Below are 15,510 nucleotides of genomic sequence, written 5' to 3' on the forward strand. Positions count from 1 at the left end.
CTGCATGAATCAGGCCTTCATGGTCGAATTGCTGCAAAGAAACCACTACTAACGGACACCAATAATAAGAAGAGACTTGCTTCGACTAAGAATTATGAGCAATGGACATTAGACCGGTGGAAATCTGTCCTTTGATCTGATTTGAGATTTTTGGTTCCAACCATGTGTCTTTGTGAGACGCGGAGTAGGTGACCGAATGATCTCCGCATATGTGGTTCCCACCGTAAAGCATGGAGGAGGAGGTGTAATGTCCACAGACCTACTCCAAAAGGCTTTCGGAGCCATCATCGACTCAGTGGGTTTTGTCCAACATGTCTCCAGACCTACGCATTGCCACAGTCATACCCTGGATCTAGTTTTGTCCTGTGGAATAAATATCGTGGATCGAAATGTTTTTCCTCATAATCCTGGACTATCGGAATACCACTTTATTACATTGCAATTGCAACAAACAATCTGCTCAGACCCCAACCAAGAAGCATTAAAAGTTGTGCTATAAATTCTCAGACAACACAAAGATTCCTTGATGCCCTTCCAGACTCCCTCTGCCTACCCAAGGACGTCAGAGGACAAAAATCAGTTAACCACCTAACCGAGGAACTCAATTTAACCTTGCGCAATATCCTAGATGCAACAAATAATCTGCTCTGACCCCAACCAAGGATTATCAAAACCCACTCTATACATTCTCGGACAACCCAAAGATTCCTAGATTCGCTTCCAGACTCCCTCCACTTACCCAAGGACGCTGGAGTACAACACTCAGTTAACCACCTAACCGAGGATCTAAATGTAACATTGTGTAATACCTTAGATGCAGTCGCACCCCTAAAAACAAACACATTTGTCACAAGAAATTAGCTCCTTGGTATTCAGAATATAAAGCAAGCTTCCCCCAAAGTGGAAGTCTTCCGACTAGCTTGGAAAGACAGTACCGTGCCACTGCTGCTCGATCATCCTATTTTTCCAACCTAATTGAGGAGAATAAGAACAATCCAAAATGTATTTTTGATACTGTTGCAAAGCTAACTAAAAAGCACCATTCCCCAGGAAAGGATGGGTTTCACTTCAGCAGTGATGAATCCATGACCTTCCATGACCTTCCATGAATCCGTGAGCAAATCATGACTGCTCTTTGAATATTTGTATATTTCTCTAAAGCTCAGTTATCCTGAGTCTGCACAGAACTCCAAAATTGCCTAGAATGGAAGCCTGTGTTTCAGACATAAGAAAGTTGATGGCGGGAAATGTTTTGGTTTTGAAATCGGACAAAACAGAGATGCTAGTTCTAGGTCCCAAGCAACGAAGAGATCTGCTGTTGGATTTGACAATTAATATTGATGGTTGTACAGTCGTCTCAAATATATTTTTGTATGTTTTAATTTCACCTTTATTTAACCAAATAGGCCAGTTGAGAACAAATTCTCATTTACAACTGCGACCTGGCCAAGATAAAGCAAAGCAGTGCGACAAAAACAACAACACAGAGTTACACATGGGATAATCAAACATACAGTCAATAACACAATAGAAAAATATATATACAGTGTGTGCAAATGTAGTAAGATTAGGGAGGTAAGGCAATTAATAGGCCATAGTGGGGAAATAATTACAATTTAGCATTAACACTGGAGTGATAGACATGCAGATGATGATGTGCAAGTAGAGATACTGGCGTGCAAAAGAGCAAAAACAATAACAATATGGGGATGAGGTAGTTGGGTGGGCTATTTATAGATGGGCTGTGTACAGGTGCAGTGCTAGGTAAGCTGCTCTGACAGCTGATGCTTAAAGTTAGAGAGGGAGATATAAGTCTCCAGCTTTAGTGATTTTTGCAATTCATTCCAGTCATTGGCAGCAGAGAACTGTAAGGAAAGGCAGCCAAAGGAAGTGTTGGTTTTGTGGATGACCAGTGAAATATACCTGCTGGAGCGCGTGCTACGGGTGGGTGTTGCTATGGTGACCAGTGAGCTGAGATAAGGTGGGGCTTTACCTAGCAAAGACTTATAGATGACCTGGAGCCAGTGGGTTTGGCGATGAATATGTAGCGAGGGCCAGACAATGAGAGCATACAGGTCGGAGTGGTTGGTAGTATATGGGGCTTTGGTGACAAAATGGATAGCACTGTGATAGACTGCATTCAGTTTGCTGAGTAGAGTGTTGGAGGCTATTTTGTAAATTACATCGCCGAAGTTCAGGATTGGTAGGATAGTCAGTTTTACAAGGGTATGTTTGGCAGCATGAGTGAAGGAGGCTTTGTCGCGAAATAGGAAGCCGATTCCAGATTTAATTTTGGATTGGAGATGCTTAATGTGAGTCTGGAAGGAGAGTTTACAGTCTAACCAGACACCTAGGTATTTGTAGTTGTCCACATATTCTATGTCAGAGCCGTCCAGAGTAGTGATGCTAGTAGGGCAGGCGGGTGCGTGCAGCGATTGGTTGAAGAGCATGCATTTAGTTTTACTGGCATTTAAGAGCAGTTGGAGGCCATGGAAGAAGTGTCGTATGGTGTTGAAGCTTGTTAGGAGGTTTGTTAATGTAACCGATGTGAAATGGCTAGTTAGTTAGCGGTGGTGCGCGCTAATAGCGTTTCAATCAGTGACGTCACTCGCTCTGAGACTTGAAGTAGGGTTTCCCCTTGCGTTGCAAGGGCCGTGGCTTTTGTGGCGCGATGGGTAACGGTGCTTCGTGGGTGTCAGTTGTTGATGTGTGCAAGGGTCCCTGGTGCGAGCCCGGGTTGCGGCGAAGAGAGGGACGGAACCTACACTGTTACATTGATGCTGTTGACCCGGATCATTGGTTGCTGCGGAAAAGGAGGAGGTCAAAGGGGGGGTGAGTGTAACCAATGTGAAATGGCTAGTTAGTTAGTGTCCAAAGAAGGGCAAGATGTATACAAAATGGTGTCGTCTGCGTAGAGGTGGATCAGAGAATCACCAGCAGCAAGAGCGACATCATTGATATATACAGAGAAAAGAGTCGGCCCAAGAATTGAACCCTGTGGCACCCCCGTAGAGACTGCCAAAGGTCCGGACAACAGGCCCTCCATTTTGACACACTGAACTCTGTCTGAGAAGAAGTTGGTGAACCAGGCGTGGCAGTCATTTGAGAAACAAAGGCTATTGAGTCTGCCGATAAGAATGTGATGATTGACAGAGTTGAAAGCCTTGGCCAGGTCGATGAAGACAGCTGCACAGTACTGTCTTTTATCGATGGCTGTTATGATATCGTTTAGGACCTTGAGCGTGGCTGAAGTGCATCCATGACCAGCTCTGAAACCAGATTGCATAGTGGAAAAGGTACGGTGGGATTCGAAATGGTCGGTGATCTGTTTGTTAACTTGGCTTTCGAAGATTTTAGAAAGGTAGGGCAGGATGGATATAGGTCTGTAACAGTTTGGGTCTAGAGTGTCTCCCCCTTTGAAGAGGGGGATGTCCACGGCAGCTTTCCAATCTTTAGGGATCTCAGACGATACGAAAGAGAGGTTGAAAAGGCTAGTAATAGGGGTTGCAACAATTGCGGCAGATAATTTTAGAAAGAGAGGGTCCAGATTGTCTAGCCTAGCTGATTTGTAGGGGTCCAGCTCTTTCAGAACATCAGCTATCTGGATTTGGGTGAAGCAGAAGCAGGGGGGCTTGGGCAAGTTGCTGCAGGGGGTGCTGAGCTGTTGGCCAGGGTAGGAATAGCCAGGTGGAAAGCATGGCCAGCCGTAGAAAAATGCTTATTGAATTCTCGATTATCGTAGATTTATTGGTGGTGGCAGTGTTTCCTAACCTCAGTGCAGTGGGCAGCTGGGAGGAGGTGCTCTTATTCTCCATGGTCTTTACAGTGTCCAAAAACTTTTTGGAATTAGTGCTACAGGATGCATATTTCTGTTTGAAAAAGCTAGCCTTTGCTTTCCTAACTGCCTGTGTATATTGGTTCCTGGCTTCCCTTCGAGGGGGCTATTCGATGCTAATGCAGTACGCATTAGATGTTTTTGTGCTGGTCAAGGGCAGTCAAGTCTGGAGTGAACCAAGGGCTATATCTGTTCTTCGTTCTACATTTTTGAATGGTGCATGCTTATTTAAGATGGTGAGGAAAGCTCTTTTAAAGAACAATCAGGCATCCTCTACTGACGGGATGAGGTCAACATCCTTCCAGGATACCCGGGCCAGGTCGATTAGAAAGGCCTGCTCGCTGAAGTGTTTTAGGGGACGTTTGACAGTGATGAGGGGTGGTCGTTTGACCGCAGACCCATTACGCACGCAAGCAATGAAGCAGTGATTGCTGAGATCCTGGTTGAAGACAGCAGATATGTATTTAGAGGGCAAGTTGGTCAAGATGATATCACTAAGGGTGCCCATGTTTACGGATTATGGGTTGTACCTGGTAGGTGCCTTAATAATTTGTGTGAGATTGAGGGCATCTAGCTTAGATTGTAGGATGGCCTCGGTGTTAAGCATATCCCAGTTTCGGTCACCTAACAGTACGAACTCTGAAGATAGATGGGGGCAATCAATTCACATAAATTGTCAACTGTGGCTCAGTTGGTAGAGCATGGTGTTTGCAACACCAGGGTTGTGGGTTCGATTCCCATGGGGGGCCAGTACGGGAAAAAAAATGCATGAAATGTATGCATTCACAACTGTAAGTCACTCTGGATAAGAGCGTCTGCTAAATTACTAAAATGTAAAATGTGTCTGTGGCACAGCTGGGGGCTGAGGGGGGTCTCTAACAAGCGGCAACAGTGAGAGACTTATTTCTGGAAAGGTGGATTTTTAAAAGTAGAAACTTTAACTGTTTGGGCATAGACCTGGATAGTATGACAGAACTCTGCAGGCTAACTCCGCCCCTTTTGGCAGTTCTATCTGGACGGAAAATGTTGTAGTTGGGGATGTATATTTTCAGAATTTTTGGTGGTCTTCCTAAGCCAGGATTCAGACACGGCTAGGACATCAGGTTTGGCTGAGTGTGCTAAAGCAGTGAATAAAACAAACTTCGGGAGGAGGCTACTGATGTTAACATGCATGAAACCAAGGCTTTTATTGTTACAGAAGTCAACAAATGAGAGCACCTGGGAAATAGGTGTAGTACTGTGGGCTACAGGGTCTGGGTTAACATCTACATCACCAGAGGAACGTTGGAGGAGTAGAATAAGGGTACGGCTAAAGGCTATAAGAACTGGTCGTCTAGTGCGTTGGGAACAGAGAATAAAAGGAGCAGATTTCTGGGCGTGGTATAATAGATTCAGGACATAATGTACATAATGTACAGACAAGGGTATGATAGGATCTGAGTACAGTGGAGGTAAACCTAAGCATTGAGTGACGATGAAAGAGGTTGCATCTCTGGAGGCACCAGTTAAGCCAGGTGAGGTCTCCGCATTTGTGGGGGGTGGGACAAAAGAGCTATCTAAGGCATGTTGAGCAGGACTGGGGGCTGCTCAACAAAGAAAAAATAAACTAGAACACAACATAGAAAAAATAAACTAGATAAACCCCCCCAGTCACGCCCTGACCTACTCTACCATAGAAAATAAGAGCTCTCTATGGTCAGGACGTGACAGTAGTAAGTCTGAGTAGGTTGATATTGAATGTGATTTATTAAGAGTGTGTACATTGTCTGTATAAGAGTAAGACTATAATGTGTGATGTCCAAATAAATAATAACTCTGCCAATTTTCATGGTTAAGTGTCTATGTGTGTAACATGTAGTGGGTATAGCCTTAATATTCATGATGATAATTGTAATCCATATCGTATCACCGTCATAGTTTCATCATAATTACCTTTAACATAATTGAAAATCACATCCCAGCATTTCCATAGCAATTGACGTTTCACATGAGAGACCTTGCATTACTCTAGAGACGGCTTCACTACAGTACAAATGTATTCTGGCATTGCATGACAGAGTGTGGACCATGGGCCTTTACCATCATGTCAAGTTGCGCCCTCTTCAGCCTTACTATTTCATGGGAATTTTCATGTTCATTTTCCTTGCTAGAAGAACCGGTATAATAATAATAACAATAATGAAAAAATACGATAGGGCTTAACCAGCTTCGCTGCTGAACCCTTAACAAGGTGTCCTGGTATTTAGTAGTCATTTGATTATCTAGTAAAGATGTGTCGTGTCTTTGGCTATGCCGGATTAAGTGATATGACATGCTAACTTATAAAATTATTTCTCTGTAATTAATATTACCTGATTAAGCTAATCATGTAAATGTAATTAACTAGAAAGTCGGGGCACCACGGAAGAACGTTTATAGAGCCGTTATCTTCCGAATAAACTCTTAAAATACTTAGTAATATTTTACATCGATAGCAGTCAATATTAACCCTTATCTTATTTTCAGTCTCATAATGAAAGTTGTAAATTCTTGGCTATCTTCACGAACCCTGGCTAACAAGTTGAATCAGCAATAAACTTGGGTTTAATTATTTATTTACTAAATACCTAAACTAATCACACAGAATTACATATACACAGAATACAAATGATGTCATACAGAAAACGTCCTGGTGGACGGAACCTGTATGAAAGCTGGTTACACAAAGGAAAGGGGGTTGGGCTTGAATGAAAGAGCGGGAAGATTTAGGAACGAAGAAACAGCAGCTATGCTATCGTAAATACATTATCTTATGCATTCTAAATTACCGCCCATTTGGAAAAGGAAAATGCAATAAATATTTACTCTGAGCTGCGCTTCGGTAGATTGGTCGTAGATGCTGGCCGGGTTGGCCAACAGATCTTCCTGTACGTACTCGGAAGAATGTCTCTGGTGGTAAATTGGATACGTGGTGGTATCTTCGTCCGTCTGTTAGACTGGATCAGTCGTCCGTCCTTTCCTAGCCCACATCTACAGCGGCCGCTGCTAACTCAACGGCTAGGAAGTAGCATTTCTGTAGTGAATAAGCTCAAAGTTCATACCATTCACAACCAAAGCTCACGCCGAGGTTGGCTTTGTTCTGTTCTTGACATGTGTGTCCTTCTAACGTAGAGGCTGCAGACCTCACGTACTGGAACAACGTGGTTATCTTTTCGTCAAAGGCTTATATAGTGGAGAGGGGGGGAAGGATGTGTTTCATCGTTTATAACCCCTCCTCTTCACAGGGGTGGGCCACTGATCAAGCAGGGCACTTTCCTTATGAAAACCCAAATCTCTCATTTGGAAGCTAAAATTACATGTAATCTCCTAACAAACAATTTCAATATCAAACATTTCAATTGCATAACAATTCCATGTTACTCTGATAACTAGAGGTTGTATACTTTCTCAGGTACAGTTTATGTCGTCCTGTCGTCAATCATAATGTCTCAGATAACAACGAACTGACATCCATACTCATTACGTTCCAAAGCATATTTCCAACTGGTTTTATTACCAAAATATGGTTCCTTTTCCCATTTGTTTGATGTTCCCAGACTCTCTATATTTAACACAGGCTATTCAAGTCCTTCAGTAGGGTCAGAGAGGGGAAGGGAGAAAGGTATTTATGGGGGGGGGGTCATAAACCTTACCCACAGGCCAACGTCATGACAGATGCATCTCCATCAACACAAGGTGTATCTGTCTCTGTGTAGGAGTTGAAGGGTCGGTTCATCATCAAGGGGAAACGTCTGAACAAGCTGGATGCCGTCTACAGCAATACTAGTCCTGCAGTAGAGGAAGACTGTGTCTCAGAGGAGGACGAGGCTGCAGAGACCAACAACTCCAAGACAGACCCCAACGGACAGAAGGCCAAAGCCAAGGTATGGTAACACGCTGCTATGGTAACATGCTGCTATGGTAACATGCTGCTGTGGTAACACGCTGCTGTGGTGCCAAGGTATGGTAACACGCTGCTATGGTAACACGCTGCTATGGTAACACGCTGCTATGGTAACGCGCTGCTGTGGTAACACACTGCTATGGTAACACGCTGCTATGGTAACACGCTGCTATGGTAACACGCTGCTGTGGTAACACGCTGCTATGGTAACACAGTGCTGTGGTAATACGCTGCTGTGGTAACACACTGCTGTGGTAACACGCTGCTATGGTAACACGCTGCTGTGGTGCCAAGGTATGGTAACACGCTGCTGTGGTAACACGCTGCTGTGGTAACACACTGCTGTGGTAACACGCTGCTGTGGTAACACGCTGCTGTGGTAACACGCTGTATTGGTGACACCCTGCTATGGTAATACGCTGCTGCGGTAATACGCTGCTGCGGTAACACGCTGCTGTGGTAACACGCTGCTGTGGTAACACGCTGCTGTGGTAACACGCTGCTATGGTAACACGCTGCTATGGTAACACGCTGCATTGGTGACACCCTGCTATGGTAACACGCTGCTGTGGTAACACGCTGCTGTGGTAACACGCTGCTGTGGTAACACGCTGCTATGGTAACACGCTGCTATGGTAACACGCTGCTATGGTAACACGCTGCTGTGGTAACACACTGCTGTGGTGCCAAGGTATGGTAACACGCTGCTATGGTAACACGCTGCTGTGGTAACACGCTGCTGTGGTAACACGCTGCTGTGGCAACACGCTGCTGTGGTAACACGCTGCTATGGTAACACGCTGCTATGGTAACACACTGCTATGGTAACACGCTGCTGTGGTAACACGCTGCTGTGGTAACACGCTGCTATGGTAACACGCTGCTGTGGTAACACGCTGCTGTGGTAACACGCTGCTATGGTAACACGCTGCTATGGTAACACGCTGCTATGGTAACACGCTGCTGTGGTAACACACTGCTGTGGTGCCAAGGTATGGTAACACGCTGCTATGGTAACACGCTGCTGTGGTAACACGCTGCTATGGTAACATGCTGCTGTGGCAACACGCTGCTGTGGTAACACGCTGCTATGGTAACACGCTGCTATGGTAACACGCTGCTATGGTAACATGCTGCTATGGTAACACGCTGCTGTGGTAACACACTGCTATGGTAACATGCTGCTATGGTAACACGCTGCTGTGGTGCCAAGGTAGTTAAAGCCATGGGGTCCCAAATGTCACCCTAGTCCCTAGTAGTGCACTACCAGCCCATAGGACTGTGGTAAGAATAAGTAGAATAGAGTGCCATTTTGGACATGGTCATGCTACAGTGGTGTCAAGCTACTGTGGTGTCAAGCTACTGTGGTGTCAAGCTACTGTGGTGCCAAGCTACTGTGGTGCCATGCTACTGTGGTGCCATGCTACTGTGGTGCCAAGCTACTGTGGTGCCATGCTACTGTGGTGCCATGCTACTGTGGTACCATGCTACTGTGGTGCCATGCTACTGTGGTGCCAAGCTACAGTGGTGCCAAGCTACTGTGGTGCCAAGCTACTGTGGTGTCATGCTACTGTGGTACCATGCTTCGGTGGTGCCATGCTACTGTGGTGCCAAGCTACTGTGGTGCCATGCTACTGTGGTACCATGCTTCGGTGGTGCCATGCTACTGTGGTGCCAAGCTACTGTGGTGTCATGCTACTGTGGTACCATGCTTCGGTGGTGCCATGCTTCGGTGGTGCCATGCTACTGTGGTGTCACGCTACTGTGGTGCCAAGCTACTGTGGTGCCATGCTACTGTGGTGCCAAGCTACTGTGGATTATCTGCAAAACTGTCCTCAGCAGAACTAGTTCCATTTCAAATGCCAGGCCATATGCCAAGGAAAACACATATGGGAATACTTTGATAGAAATTCATTTAAAACATCTCTATTTCTGTAGATTTTATAAAAATGCTGTTTTATTGCTTTTCAGAAGTCAAAGATCAAGCTAGCCAAGCAGCTGTCTGATCTGGTGATCTACTGTAAGAGTGTCCACTTCTCAGGGTTTGAGCACGCTAAAGACAACCAGGCCTTCTATGAGATGTCCTCCTTTAAAGAGAGCAAGGCTGTTAACCTGGCCGAGACAGCAGGTAAAACCCTCTGTTCTGTTACAGCAAGCCTGAATAACAGCAAGTCTGAATAACAGCAAGTCTGAATAACATCAAGCCTGAATAACAGCAAGCCTGAATAACATCAAGTCTGAATAACATCAAGTCTGAATAACAGCAAGCCTGAATAACAGCAAGCCTGAATAAGAGCAAGCCTGAATAACAGCAAGCCTGAATAACAGCAAGCCTGAATAACAGCAAGCCTGAATAACAGCAAGCCTGAACAACATCAAGTCTGAATAACAGCAAGCCTGAATAACATCAAGCCTGAATAACAGCAAGCCTGAATAACAGGACCTTTCAGCCTTGATTCAGTGTACTATAGACATTTCATTATGCATGTTCTAGAAGAGTTCTTATAAGGATTGTACCATTAACCTGTCTGGTTTCCACCTCTCCCAGCAAACGCCTTTATCCACCACAACATGACCAAGCTGAGCCGTATCTACCCAGCTGGCTCCAGAACAGCCTCCTCCAACTACAACCCAGTTCCCCTGTGGAACGCAGGCTGTCAGATAGGTACAGTCTCTTCAATTAGACTTATATTTAAGAATCCTCTGATAGAATTGACACGAACAATCTCTGTACGAGCTCAGGTCACAGTCTTCCCCTTTCTCTATAAATTCATGATAGACGCTTTACTGATCGATGCTTTATTGATTATGATTTCTCTCTCCAGTGGCGCTGAACTTCCAGACTCCATCTAAGGAGATGGACGTGAACCAGGGCCGGTTCCGATCCAACGGGCTGAGTGGATACATCCTGAAGCCTGAATTCCAGAGATACGATGGGTCAGAGTTCAATCCTATGACCCTAACCAAAGGACCCTGGATCAAACACAAGACCTTGCACATCATGGTGAGAGGATCACTGCTATAGTGTTATATATATATATATATATATATACCTACTCTATGTATTGTATTGATTTATATATGATACTATAGTGTACTACATTAGTGGAATATCACTAAAGTGTATTATAATAGCTACTATTACAACACAGTGAAGGCTACTACAGAGAATGGTACATTGATGAATAAAATATCAATATATTGAGGAAGGAAAATGGCCTTCAGATAACATGAGTTTCTGTGCAGTATATTGTGTTTTTAATTTTAGATCGTATCTTATAGTTAACACTGCTAAGAGGCATGGGGCTAGGAACTGATTTTAATTTGAGATATGGTTCAAGAGGGATTCATTATGTTGTGTACTAAACTGCACTACAGTACATCAAATCAATGCTGCTTTGAAATATCCTTAGTCATTAGGCTTCTGCTATAGACCTCTGTGTGTGTGTGTGTGTGTGTGTGTGTGTGTGTGTGTGTGTGTGTGTGTGTGTGTGTGTGTGTGTGTGTGTGTGTATGTCTCTACAGGTGATCTCAGCCCAGCAGCTGCCCAAGCTAAACAAGGACAAGCCTAAATCCATCGTGGACCCGCTGGTTAAAGTGGAGATCTACGGTGTTCCAGCTGACACGTGCAGCAAGGAGACACGCTCCATCGAGAACAACGGTGAGACACACACAACCACACACACACACACACACACACACAACCACACACACACACACACACACTGGCAGCGTCAGTATCTGATCCAGGCCTTCTGTTCCTCTCACCAGGTTTTAACCCCATGTGGAATGATGTTCCTCTGACCAGGTTTTAACCCCATATGGAATGATGTTCCTCTGACCAGGTTTTAACCCCATATGGAATGATGTTCCTCTCTGCAGGTTTTAACCCCATATGGAATGATGTTCCTCTCTGACCAGGTTTTAACCCCATATGGAATGATGTTCCTCTCTGCAGGTTTTAACCCCATGTGGAATGATGTTCCTCTCTGACCAGGTTTTAACCCCATATGGAATGATGTTCCTCTCTGACCAGGTTTTAACCCCATATGGAATGATGTTCCTCTGACCAGGTTTTAACCCCATATGGAATGATGTTCCTCTCTGACCAGGTTTTAACCCCATATGGAATGATGTTCCTCTGACCAGGTTTGAACCCCATGTGGAAAGATGTTCCTCTCTGACCAGGTTTTAACCCCATGTGGAATGATGTTTCTCTGACCAGGTTTTAACCCCATATGGAATGATGTTCCTCTCTGACCAGGTTTTAACCCCATATGGAATGATGTTCCTCTCTGCAGGTTTTAACCCCATGTGGAATGATGTTCCTCTCTGACCAGGTTTTAACCCCATGTGGAATGATGTTCCTCTCTGACCAGGTTTTAACCCCATGTGGAAAGATGTTCTTCTCTGCAGGTTTTAACCCCATGTGGAAAGATGTTCCTCTCTGCAGGTTTTAACCCCATGTGGAATGATGTTCCTCTCTGACCAGGTTTTAACCCCATGTGGAATGATGTTCCTCTCTGACCAGGTTTTAACCCCATATGGAATGATGTTCCTCTCTGCAGGCTTTAACCCCAAATGGAATGATGTTCCTCTCTGACCAGGTTTTAACCCCATGTGGAATGATGTTCCTCTCTGACCAGGTTTTAACCCCATGTGGAATGATGTTCCTCTCTGACCAAGTTTTAACCCCATGTGGAATGATGTTCCTCTCTGACCAGGTTTTAACCCCATGTGGAATGATGTTCCTCTGACCAGGTTTTAACCCCATATGGAATGATGTTCCTCTCTGCAGGCTTTAACCCCATGTGGAATGATGTTCCTCTCTGCAGGTTTTAACCCCATGTGGAATGATGTTCCTCTCTGACCAGGTTTTAACCCCATGTGGAATGATGTTCCTCTCTGACCAGGTTTTAACCCCATGTGGAATGATGTTCCTCTGACCAGGTTTTAACCCCATATGGAATGATGTTCCTCTCTGCAGGCTTTAACCCAATGTGGAATGATGTTCCTCTCTTCAGGTTTTAACCCCATGTGCAATGATGTTCCTCTCTGACCAGGTTTTAACCCCATGTGGAAAGATGTTCCTCTCTGCAGGTTTTAACCCCATGTGGAATGATGTTCCTCTCTGACCAGGTTTTAACCCCATATGGAATGATGTTCCTCTCTGACCAGGTTTTAACCCCATGTGGAATGATGTTCCTCTCTGCAGGTTTTAACCCCATGTGGAATGATGTTCCTCTCTGCAGGTTTTAACCCCATGTGGAATGATGTTCCTCTCTGACCAGGTTTTAACCCCATGTGGAATGATGTTCCTCTCTAACCCCATATGGAATGATGTTCCTCTCTGCAGGCTTTACCCCATGTGGAATGATGTTCCTCTGACCAGGTTTTAACCCCATATGGAATGATGTTCCTCTCTGACCAGGTTTTAACCCCATGTGGAATGATGTTCCTCTCTGACCAGGTTTTAACCCCATGTGGAATGATGTTCCTCTCTGACCAGGTTTTAACCCCATGTGGAATGATGTTCCTGATTTGACCAGGTTTTAACCCCATATGGAATGATGTTTCTCTCTGCAGGTTTTAACCCCATGTGGAATGATGTTCCTCTCTGCAGGTTTTAACCCCATGTGGAATGATGTTCCTCTCTGACCAGGTTTTAACCCCATATGGAATGATGTTCCTCTCTGACCAGGTTTTAACCCCATATGGAATGATGTTCCTCTCTGCAGGTTTTAACCCCATGTGGAATGATGTTCCTCTCTGACCAGGTTTTAACCCCATGTGGAATGATGTTCCTCTCTGACCAGGTTTTTACCCCATGTGGAAAGATGTTCCTCTCTGCAGGTTTTAACCCCTTGTGGAATGATGTTCCTCTCTGCAGGTTTTAACCCCATCTGGAATGATGTTCCTCTCTGACCAGGTTTTAACCCCATATGGAATGATGTTCCTCTCTGACCAGGTTTTAACCCCATGTGGAATGATGTTCCTCTCTGACCAGGTTTTAACCCCATGTGGAATGATGTTCCTCTCTGACCAGGTTTTAACCCCATGTGGAATGATGTTCCTCTGACCAGGTTTTAACCCCATATGGAATGATGTTCCTCTCTGACCAGGTTTTAACCCCATGTGGAAAGATATTCCTCTCTGCAGGTTTTAACCCCATGTGGAATGATGTTCCTCTCTGCAGGTTTTAACCCCATATGGAATGATGTTCCTCTCTGCAGGTTTTAACCCCATGTGGAATGATGTTCCTCTGACCAGGTTTTAACCCCATGTGGAATGATGTTCCTCTCTGACCAGGTTTTAACCCCATATGGAATGATGTTCCTCTCTGACCAGGTTTTAACCCCATGTGGAATGATGTTCCTCTCTGACCAGGTTTTAACCCCATGTGGAATGATGTTCCTCTCTGACCAGGTTTTAACCCCATGTGGAATGATGTTCCTCTGACCAGGTTTTAACCCCATGTGGAATGATGTTCCTCTCTGCAGGTTTTAACCCCATGTGGAATGAGACGTTCCAGTTTGACATCCAGGTACCAGAGCTGGCCATATTGCGCTTCCAGGTCGAAGACTATGACGCCACCTCACAGAACGACCTGATTGGACATTACTGCCTGCCACTGACCAGTCTACAGAACGGTAATACCTCCCTCTGTCTCTCTCTCGCTGTCTTGTCCCTCTCTCTCTTGTTTACTTTCTCTGTCATCCTCTCTCTCTTTCTCTCTTACTCTTTCCCTCCCTCTCTGTCTCTCTCTCTCTCCTTCTCTCATCTCATTGCTGACTGCTGACTTATTCAAACCTCACATCCTGTTTCCCAGGTTACCGCCACGTCCCTCTGCTCACCAAGCGTGGTGATGTCCTCCCCTCCGCCGGCCTGTTTGTTCACCTCATGCTACTGGACGCCAAATAGATCCTGACCCACTTCACACTGACGCCTCCCACATCACACTGACCCCTTCCACTTCACTGACCCCTCCCACATCACGCTGACCCCTCCCACATCACACTGACCCCTCCCACATCACACTGACCCCTCCCACATCACACTGACCCCTCCCACATCACACTGGCCCCTCCCACATCACACTGGCCCATCCCACACCACACTAACCCCTCCCACACCACACTAACCCCTCCCACACCACACTGACCCCTCCCACACCACACTGACCCCTCCCACATCACACTGGCCCCTCCCACATCACACTGGCCCCTCCCACATCACACTGGCCCCTCCCACACCACACTGGCCCCTCCCACACCACACTGGCCCCTCCCACACCACACTAACCCCTCCCACACCACACTGACCCCTCCCACATCACGCTGACCCCTCCCACATCATGCTGACTCCTCCCACACCACACTGACCCCTCCCACATCATTGAGTTGTAACTGACAAGGTTTTTAATATGTTGATATTTAATGTTTTATCCATTTTTTTTATCTTTACACTTCTTTTAATTTTGTTCCACCTGAGTAAGTCTGACCACAAGTCAGAGACCACTATGATGACACACCAAAATGTGTTTGATGGATAGTGGGAAAATAGGCTTTTGTAGGCTACAGTCAAAACTGTTGTTTTTGTCGCACTGCTTTGCTTTATCTTGGCCAGGTCATAGTTGTAAACGAGAACTTGTTAAATAAATGTAAAAAAAAAAATATATATATATATATGTCTTCTAATGGTGCGATTTCTGTCGGTATGCAAATATTATCCAACTTGAATAAACGCTTGGAGG

General features: G+C 45.2%; 1 protein-coding gene across 3 annotated transcripts in view; it reads left to right on the forward strand.

Annotated features, from left to right (window-relative positions):
* The window catches only part of LOC115183969 (1-phosphatidylinositol 4,5-bisphosphate phosphodiesterase delta-1), a 117,803-nt gene extending 103,082 nt beyond the window's left edge, over positions 1-14,721 (forward strand). For 2 of the 3 annotated variants that reach the window (XM_029744953.1, XM_029744952.1), the window contains exons 9-15: positions 7,570-7,737; positions 9,729-9,885; positions 10,306-10,422; positions 10,583-10,761; positions 11,283-11,418; positions 14,258-14,407; positions 14,587-14,721. In XM_029744953.1, coding sequence (XP_029600813.1) covers positions 7,570-7,737; positions 9,729-9,885; positions 10,306-10,422; positions 10,583-10,761; positions 11,283-11,418; positions 14,258-14,407; positions 14,587-14,678 — 999 coding nt within the window. In that variant the 3' untranslated portion in view covers positions 14,679-14,721. Of the gene's footprint in view, positions 1-7,569; positions 7,738-9,728; positions 9,886-10,305; positions 10,423-10,582; positions 10,762-11,282; positions 11,419-11,528; positions 11,589-14,257; positions 14,408-14,586 lie in introns of those variants that run through there. The other variant, XM_029744955.1, reaches the window with a different exon arrangement.
* Positions 14,722-15,510: the final 789 nt, after the last annotated feature.

This window comes from Salmo trutta, unplaced genomic scaffold (genome assembly GCF_901001165.1).
Source record: "Salmo trutta unplaced genomic scaffold, fSalTru1.1, whole genome shotgun sequence".
NCBI lineage: Eukaryota > Metazoa > Chordata > Actinopteri > Salmoniformes > Salmonidae > Salmo > Salmo trutta.